General features: G+C 40.4%; 1 protein-coding gene across 1 annotated transcript; it reads right to left on the bottom strand.

Annotated features, from left to right (window-relative positions):
- Window positions 1-461: 461 nt before the first annotated feature.
- On the bottom strand, window positions 462-6,937 carry RAD51AP2 (RAD51 associated protein 2). Its single transcript, XM_028514818.1, is given in 3 exon segments — window positions 462-634; window positions 3,263-3,346; window positions 3,688-6,937. Coding segments are annotated over 3 exon segments (3,507 nt in total).
- Between the last annotated feature and the right edge of the window lie 3,135 nt (window positions 6,938-10,072).

A 10,072-nucleotide genomic window follows, 5' to 3' on the forward strand; every position in this document is an offset into this window, starting at 1 on the left:
GTTAGCTTTTATACATCGTCTTCCCCACCCTGTTTGTAAGGAACTGAAACATTACATTGGGAGACAGCAAAGATTTCATTACGCCTCAAATGCAGAACACCTATGAAGCAGAGGAATGCTGGCTTTTTAAATAGAACAGATAAGATTTTTGCCTCTTTAAGCGTCACACGTCTTTTTGAGAAAACTATAAAGGCTATATAGATCTACTCCACAAAAGCATTATCTATTATGCACATATTATAAAAATAAGTTGACATGTTTTATAAGATCACAAAAACTTTTGATATGTATATTGTTAATGACATGAAAACATCAGTAAAATATAATTTTTAAAGGTAATTAGATAATTCACACACACACGCACATAAAATTTTCTCCATACTTGTAATAAAGAGAGCCCCAAACCCCCAACATAGAAGAAAAACATTTATCCAAAGAAATAAACAAAAGATTAATAGTTGTCATGAAAGTTTTTGAAATATTAAAGTCCAGTATCTTAAGTCCTCATAACATATTTACTTTAGATAAGGATGAAGTTGTTTAAGCTTAGCTTTTCTTGACAAACCAACTCTGATCGGTCGACTGCATGTCTTTAGAGGTAGTACTTTTGAAATTCCATGTGAAAAATTACTACCTAAAAATAGAAGACAATAAAAGTATTTAAGGCATAAAAATTACTCATAGTTTCTAAGCTTAACATTTTTTGATAACTTTTAATCATACTAGCAACATTTACTGAGTCACTGAGCTAAGTGCTTTAAATGAGTTAGTTTACTTAATCCTATCTCCATTTTTAAAATGTGGAAACCTCAGCACAAAAGTAATTTGGCCAATATAAAATACAAACTAAATAAAATCATCATTCCAGTCTGTCTCACTTAACAACAAAAACCTATATAGATTTTAATTTTTTAATTGATTTTAGAGAGAGGGAGGGAGGAGAAAGAGATTTGTTGTTCCATTTATTGATGCAATCATTGGTTGATTCTTGTATGTGCCCTGACTGGGGATTGAACCTGCAACATTGGTGTATTAGGATGATGCTCCAATAAACTGAGCTACTCTGCCAGGACATATATAGATTTTTAAGTTAACTTGATATAGTGGCTTAAAACGCCACTATATCAAGTTAGGAGCTTGTTAGGGATGCAGAATCATAGGGCCTACCCCACAACAGAATCAGAACCCTTTAACAAGATGCCCAGGTCATTCGTATATACTTTAAAGTTAGGGGAGAATGGATGCTAAATGATATAAATGCACTTCGCACACTGGTTGGCTGGCTTATAACACCTGCTCAAAATAATTCCAAAACACTTGCCTTCTCTGCAGAGAAAGGAGAGAGATACAAAGAGTGACAGGATGCTACTGGAGACATAAGTGGTTAGAAACTTTCATTGGAGGCATCGCAATGACAAGTGGGTAAGTATCAAAAACGCGTCAGCGCAATCAGGAGTTTCCCAATGCCTTTAAATTCACACTGCATAAACACGTCTTCCCCCACTTCCCAGTGTCTCTCCAATCTTCCTTCGCACTATGGAGTTTTAACAAGCCTCAGGAAGATTATCCTATTTCTGTGCACTTCGAAAGTAAATCCAAGAAACTATCCTAACATAACATTAAATAGTTCTGGCTGACCTCACACACATTATTTTTCATATTTTACAATAACGAGGCACTTTTCCTTGTGAAGAGGCAATACAGTATTATGGGTTCAAATATTCCCAACAAATGTAACATTTCTTTTCCAATTTGAGCACATAATCTAATCTTCCTCATTCATTCATTTCATTATCACAATTATAGTCATGATGACAAATGTGGGTGTATGTTTCATTCTATCTCAATATTAACCCAAGTTCTCCCTTTCTTTCTGAGCTAGAAGGAACAGCTCCTATCTTTTCCAGTCTAATTCCACCACACTTCTTTTTCCTTCTTTTCTCAGAAGGAGGGCCACAAGGAATGTTTCCGCCGTCTGTGCCACACTTCTTATTAGTCTCATAAAGTACTGTTCCCTCAATTATTCCTTTTCTTCAGGGTAGAAGAAACTACATGTGGACTTTTGATCTTCCAGGACTTGGATTAAGTTTTTTGTTTTTTTGTTTTTTTAGATTATTTATTTATTTATTTTAGAGAGGGAAGGGAGGGAGATAGAGAGAGAGAAAGAGAGAGAGAATCAATGTGCGGTTGCTGGGCTTATGGCCTGCAACCCAGGAATGTACCCTGGCTGGGAATCGAACCTGGGACACTTTGGTTCCCAGCCTGCGCTCAATCCACTGAGCTACGCCAGCCAGGTAAGTTTTAAGATTATTTTATCATAAGCTGAGAAAAAAGAGGACAAGATGAATTTCTGAAGTGACTGACTAAAGGTACCAGGGACAGCATTCTACTGATGAGAAGCCAGGAAAATGTTTTAAGAAATGATGAATGCATGAAGATGTTATGGTAAATATAGTTCACCTACATCATTATTGTTTTTAGATCTGGTCTTATTGTGTAATACCAGCAGTTTCTAACCAAATGAAATTTAGTCATTTAGAAAACAATTCCCAAATGTCAATCCTACCTCTGTCTCATCCCATTGGTACTATTATAAGTTAGAATAGATGTTAGACTTGCTGTGTTTTATTCTGATATTGTAGACCTCTTAGGCAAATAATGAAGTTGTTTAACTTCTATAACTTTTATTTGTATAATAGTAATCAAAATTTTAAACTCCATAGTCATAAATCTTGTTAATATATCTACAATGATACTAAATTTTTTAATTACTAAATAAAATGTCCATATAAAGAGCTTCATAGTAGTTAAAGGATAGTCTATATAAAGAGCCTCATAATAGTTAAAGGATAGAGAATATTGATGATAGTTATATAACTGGGTGTAACGTCATCAGTAGAAACCCAATTTAAATAAACACCTTTTTTGGTTTTGTTAGTTAATGTTGCATATATTAGGTGTGTATACTAGACATGTGCAACACCTATCTTCTTACATAGTTACTGCAATGCATCCCTGCAAATATTTAAACACATTTAAAGAGCCCATTTCCCAATAATATTCTAAATCTAATATTCTGAAATGGCATTTTAGTTTTCAGGTAGTTTTTAACTATTAGAATTTCCTTCAGTAAGTTATTAATGTTTACAAAAGTATAAATCTTTGTATTAATTTTCTAACAATCTAAGTATATTTTCCTCTTGCTAAGAATACAAGAATAATCATCTTAGAAGGTATTTTAGAAAATAATAAAAAATCTCACCTCCTTTTATGAAATAATTAATTTTTTCTTCCTTAAATTCATCAGAGGAAATAGCAGGTCTTTTAGTTGAAGGTTCTTCACAATCTGAAAATAAAGATCAATATGTTATAGCAAAAAGTAACTTTTATATAAAATGTTAATAAGAAATTACTTTTTCAAAAATATTCTTCCCATTGGCTCCTAATATTTAGGTAAATGAAGCAGAATGCTTCAAAGCTCCTTTTAGAATTTTTATCACTTGTTTTCTTCAACTTCATTATATTACTTAATGTTTGAACAGTTGTTTGTAGAAAATATTGTACATTAGTAAACATTGTCTATACTTTATTTCCTTTTTGCCAAAATTATATATTTGGCCTACACAGAAAAGAAAAGCAGCATTTTTTTCTAGCATAAGAAAAAACATTTTAAAACTAATTTTATACCTTTCTCAGAAGTAGAATAGAGTAATTTCTCCTCTGATGTTCTTAAACAGCAATATTTATTAGGAACTTCCTGTTTTCTGTTTCTGGGTACTGTTTCCCATTTAAATAAACGTTGGTGTCTTTTACGCATATTAGGACCTGCTGTAGTATCACAGATCAAAGAAGATGCACATATTTTGTTGACTGTACTCGTTTCCAAATCCTTTTTTATTTCTGTTTCTACCGCTTTGAAGATGTTGACATCATTATTTTCTCTAAAATAACTTTCTTGCACATTATTTGTTTCTGCAGTGCTTAGAATTTCATTTTCTTTACTGATCTCGTGGAACATACGAAGTTCTTCAAGTACTAAATCAAATTTACTTTTCATCTCAAAGTTTTTGCCTACTGTCATAGTTTCTGTTGTTGATAAACACTTGGCAGTTAAGTCCTGAAAACATTCATTGTTCCTTACACTCAGATCAGTTTCAAATTGATGTCTAACACATCCTGTCTCAGAGACATTCCTTGGATGAGAATGATTTGAATTAGCTAACTCCCTTTCTTGCAAAACATTCTTACATTCATTTCTGTCAACTAGACCATTTTGATTAACATATTTAGTTTTTTCCACATTTACTTTCTTATTTATTTCTGGTTGCTCAGAAAACATGTCCATTGAATAAAAAGTATTTTTCTCTTTTTTTTCAATCTTAATATCTTTATGAACTTGACAACTGTGTGTTAAACTTTGTGTGGTGTCTTTTTCTTCCTCCTTCAAAATTAAGTCATGTTCTTTTGCCTCAATTTCACTTCTTAGCAAGCTCCAAAAATTTTGCACGTGAGTTATAATCGTGGGAGTGGTTTGCTCAGTATGTTTTGTGGAGTGGCTTGTCAGTATGGCTTGTGGCCTAACATTGAAGAAATCTTCAAATATGGACTTCAAATTAAAGCTACTGATCTTATTATGCTCTTGTTTTCTTTCAGTATCTAAATCTTGGTTGTACATATTTAGCTCATAAATTTTTTCATTAATATGTTCATGGCTGTTTTGTATGAAATGAGGAAGAGACTTAACATGTGTTTTCACAGTATTAGTACTACAGTGAACCCAAGTTTTCACATTCACAATTTGCTCAGGACAAGTCTTACTCTTGTAACCAACTTCTTTTGTCAAATAAGTTGCATCCGTATCATCAAAGTCCATTAAAACTAAATTTTTGGCTATCACACTAAAGGAATTGGTGGGGTTTTTCTTAGACACTTTGAAAAGTTGCTCAGTTTTAAATAACTTTATTTTCTCTAACATAGGTTTCGTATTATTTCCTGATGGTCTTAAAAAAGTTAAAGTCCTTCCTAGGTATACAATATGATTTTCCACTATAATACTTTTTGGATAGTTCAAACACATTATCCAATCGAAAACGCATCTCCCTTCTAATTTAGAATCATTTTCAGTTCCAGTTAAAGAGTCAAAGTTATTGAGCAGAGAAGCTATGTTGGTTCTCAATATGATATGTAGAGATTTTGAAACTCTGGTTTGTAAATATATGCATAAAATATTATTCTTTCTATTGGCATTTATATTCCTAATAATTAGATTTTGAACACCATCAGTTTGCTTTAGACACTTCAAAATTTTATGCCAAGCTAAAATGCTATTATCTTCTTCATTTTCTGAAATACTTTTATGGAAATAAAAACTTTCTGTAATGAAATTCTCAAAAGTATTGCTTAAATAACAGTGTTTTTGTGTAGTATAATACTGCCACTGTAGTACATTCTTGTTTTCTCCTTTACCATTTAACCAAAAAAAATTTATTAAAGCTTTTTGGCTACCCAGTGTTCCTATCATGAGAAGCTTTGGCTGTTCTTCATGTGTAGTCACTGCTTTTGTATTATAATAAACTTCTTTGCTTAAAACACCTATTTCTGATAATGGTAGCAAGTTCAATTTTCCTCCATTTCTTTTCATATTTTCACATTTAGTTTTGTAATTATGCATAATCTGACTGCTTCCCCTATTTTTTCTCAAAATATGTCTGATAGGGTAGTCCCAGCTTTGAGATTTTTCTAATCTGGTAGGCATATAACTGTCGGGACACGTTTCTGCTTCCTCCCGATTTGCAGTTTGTAGTTTTATAGTAAAACTTTTATCAGGGTCTCTTACATCAGACTTGATACTACTGTGCTTACAGTAGAGTAAACTGGTCAAGTGTCTTCCCCTCACACAAATATTTTGGTTGCCGACTGACTGGTGGTTACTTTCATAACCCTCCGAAAAAATATTTTCTGCATCCGCAATTTTTTTATCACCCAGTACGTTTTGCTTCTTAACATTCACTCTATTTTGGGAGCAGTAAATGTTTGTGAAATCCCCAACATATGTCTCATATTTGTCATTCTTCTTCTTTGCTAATTTCTTTAAATAGACAGGGGACATTTTGCTCTTTAAATCGGCTGGAGACTCGGGGATACGTATTGTGCTGCTATCTCTAAAATAGCTGGCTTTGGCAATTTTCAGGCCGGGCTGGTTGTGAGATTTTGATATTTTTAGGCCAGATGCTGAAATGTTATTTTCTTTTTTATTTGATGGTGTAACACCGTCATCTTTGTGTCTGCTCTTAATTCCATGAAATGTTGGTTTAGTTTCCTCGTAAAAGGTAACGTCCAACCATGGATTTCCTGTCTGTTTTCGGCAACTGTTGTCTTTCTGACTAGTGTCTGTCCCTTGAACTCCATATTGTTTTCCGTCCTCGTTTTTAACTCCTCGCAGGTCGCCCACGGAGACGGTGGGCAGAGGCTGGCGGACCACAGCTTGGGCTCTGTCACTGCGGGGCACGCCGAAAGCCTCCGTGTCCCGCAGCCCCGGTTCAGCCTTCAACCTTGGGGAAGCCTTCAAACCGGAATCCCATTTTTGTGAGGGGGCAGACTTCAAACCACTTTTCATCTCGAATTTGCCCCCTTGGCCCCCCAGATTGCTCAGCTGCTTGCCACTGGCTGATTCCTCCACACACAAGTCTGTGGAGTCGCGGAAAATCACGTCGGCTGCGACGAGCAGCAGCTTGCAGGGCCTGGACGGCAGGTCCCACTCTTTTTCCACCTCAGACAAGCGAGGCACCAAAGGCAGTCGCCACCCCGCTTCGGAGACACTGCCAGGCTCCTCGAGACGGAGCCGCTTAGGACACGGGGGCTGGGAATTGGGATCTTCAGGAGGCGGGGAAGGTGAGGCGGGCTGCCTGAGCTCCGCAACCGCGGGCGTGAGCGACATGACAGAGAACTGAGGGTATTTGTCCCTCGTGTTCGCCAAGTTCTAGCGGAATTCTGGAGGGCGCAAAGAAGCCCCTCCTCTTCCCAGGGCTACCCCGCCCACGCCCCTGACACGCCCCTCGAGGCCCGGCCTCAGCCTCAACTATATAGTCCGCCCGGACGGCCACGCCCCCTCCCCGCCCCGCTTTAGCCCCGCCTCTGCCCAGACCACGCCCCCCACCGCATCCGGTTGAGATCCCAGCTGTCTCCTTCAAAGCACTGAGTCCCAGCCGTCGGCCGTTACAATGTTTATTTTTAGCGCCTTCTGCTAATGCCAGGACTGAGGCTGGTCTAAATATTTTCTTCCCTCTGTCAGAATTAAGGAGAAAAGTCAGAATCGCCATTATTTTTCTAATTTGTGAAGGAAAAACGGCTTTATGTTTAAAACCCTGAAATTCGTCATATGGCTTCATAAATTATGTAACTATGGAACCGCTATGCTGTACACCTGAAACGAATGTAAAACGCGAGCGTGCCAACTGTCATTGAAAAGACGTTTAAGTTAAATTAAATTAAATTAAGAAAAAAGTGAAACAAATTCTGAAATTCTGTAGTTTCCTCGGACGCGGCTTCCGCACAGCCGCCGCCCGCGCCCCGTCCAGTAACACCTTCCAGTCGCGTGAGCACCGGACCGGGTCTCTCTGTGTGTCTGGAAAAGCCTTTTCAAACGCTGTTAGTCGTCTCAGTGGCCCTTGAAGGCAGATTCCCACGTCACCAACACAGTGTGCGTCGGGGGGGAAGGAGGCGCTGGCCCTTAACATCCTTCCCCGAAACAACACTTCAGGAGAGCGTGTGTGGGGATTCGACCCAGAAGACCGTCCGGCTCCCCTTTCACGCTGGAGAAAAGCCGGTTTCCTGTCTGCCGCGGGGCTTCCTTCCCTGGGCTCGTGGACGACGTTACTTGGAGATAAAATGACGCGCGTCGACTGTGCCATTTCTCGTAAACGTGAATAATAACAGAGTTCTGACCCGCACCAAATGCGTGTTGTGAACGTTCTTTTCCTTTTCCTTCGATAATTTCCTCAAGTAGTGTATTCGTAACTTCGGTTCATTCTGATTTCCGTCAGTCCCATAGTCCTAAAGTGGTTATCAAACTTATTTGTCATCGTAATACACATGTTTGTGAAGAGCACGTGGTCACCGCTCGGTAATCCAAAGCCTCAGGCCCCGGGAAGGGTGATGTCTCCAGGTTGGCTCGTTCTACGCCCCCGGGGGAACGGGAGCAGGAGCCACGGGAATGTGCGACGGGAACCGTCACGTCGGAACTCCAGGGGGCGCGCGGGACAGGATGGAGCGGCCGCGCTACCTCAGAGGCGCGAGGCGGACCGGCCTCCCCTCTTGTCCACGCCCTAAGATGCAACGAGATTCCAACTCGCGGCCTCTGCTGTCCCTTCGGCTTTTTAAACGCCTTCGGAGAAAGGGGTGCTTGCACTGGTGGGGAGCCTCGCAGTGCCAGGGCTCCATCAGCACCGGAAGGTGGCGGTGGGTCAGGCGATCCGCTGGCCAGTTCTCAAAGCGCTGCTTCTATAGATCTTAAATCCCATCGCTTTTTTTAAAGATTTTATTTATTTATTTTTAGAGAGGGAAGGGAGGGAGAAAGAGAGAGAGAGAGAAACATCAATGTGCGGTTGCTGGGGGTCATGACCTGCAACTCAGGCATGTGCCCTGACTGGGAATCGAACCTGCAACGCTTTGGTTCGCAGCCGGCGCTCAATCCACTGAGCCACGCCAGCCAGGGCTAAATCCCATCGCTGTTGTTTAATCTCCGATTCCCCCCAGTTGTACATTCCATCCGAGTGCAGTCTGCTCTCTGTGTGTGAGCAGCCCGGGAAGGGTGACTTGCCGCAGCCATGCAGCCAAGGCGGGGGGGGGGGGGGGGGGGGGGGTGTAGTTGGTGCCCGGGCTCCACATTCGCAACAAGCTTTCCGTCCATCCGGGGGACGCTGTAGCGCTGTGAGCCTGGAGCGACTTGTAACTTGGTGTGCGAGCGTTCGGCTGCAGAGCCCTGCCGAGCTCATCTCCAGACGGACCTTTCCAGCTTGTGTGTCCGTTTCCACCGCACAGCGTGCTCTCCCCGCAGCACTGACATCCCCCCCCCCCCCCCGTTCCGTAAATACATGTAAAGTCCTTTCAGAATTTCGGTCTCCGGTCCATGCGGGCTCAGCTGACTCAAGGTGAAAAGCAGGACCTGGGCACCCTGAGGAGAGAGCGGCTGTGAGAAGAAAACAGCAGTTGACCTTAGACGCACAAATACCAAGCTCCGCAGTCTCGGAGGCCGAGGAAGCGGGGAAGGGCTCCAGCGTTGGGCTGAGAGGTGGATGTGAAGACGAACTACCCGAAGGCATCTTTGATCCCAGGGGTCTGGCTACCAGGAAGAGCTAGCCTGTTGGGATGAAAAACAAGCGGGGTCTGGCAGAAACTAAGCGATATTTAAAAAAAAAAACCTAAATCTAAATAGAGATGATATTACAGCAAGTAACTTACAATACCTACCCTGAAAGTAACAGATGCCCCAGAACTTCTCTAATTGTCAAGACCTGGTTTGGTGCATCCTTTGTACCCGAATTCGGCACGTTCTCTACATTAGTGGATCTTATGGGCCATCAACAGGAGAACTGATGTTGACAAACAGGCGTGACCAATGCCATGACCCCCTTGGACAGTTTTTTGAAGGAGTCTTGCAGAAAGAGAGCCAAGAACACAGAAAGTGGAGAAGGAAGACAGCAGGGGGGCCTAAGGAGAGGCCATTAGTTGCTTGTCCCTTGCAATGCTTTCTCACACAATTCTACTAAAGAACAATCTTTTTCCTAACTTTTAAACGTTTCTCACAAACTATGCCTCATGAAGAAAAATATAGGATGAACACATGTGTATAGTTTTATAATATAATCTGACACATAGCCATTATACATATGTCAATATTTGTTGTTTTGCCTAGTACTTGATGATGAATAGAAAGGAAAGGAAGTTACAAAATGTCACGTACTTTGCAGCTTTGCCCCGGGCCTATCAAGCTCATCACCCACTTACTAGAGTTTTACAGATCTCTGGAGACCACTCCGAATGCAGAGGTGACTTTCCCAAAAGTTATCTAGTG

This window comes from Phyllostomus discolor, chromosome 6 (assembly GCF_004126475.2).
Source record: "Phyllostomus discolor isolate MPI-MPIP mPhyDis1 chromosome 6, mPhyDis1.pri.v3, whole genome shotgun sequence".
Lineage (NCBI taxonomy): Eukaryota > Metazoa > Chordata > Mammalia > Chiroptera > Phyllostomidae > Phyllostomus > Phyllostomus discolor.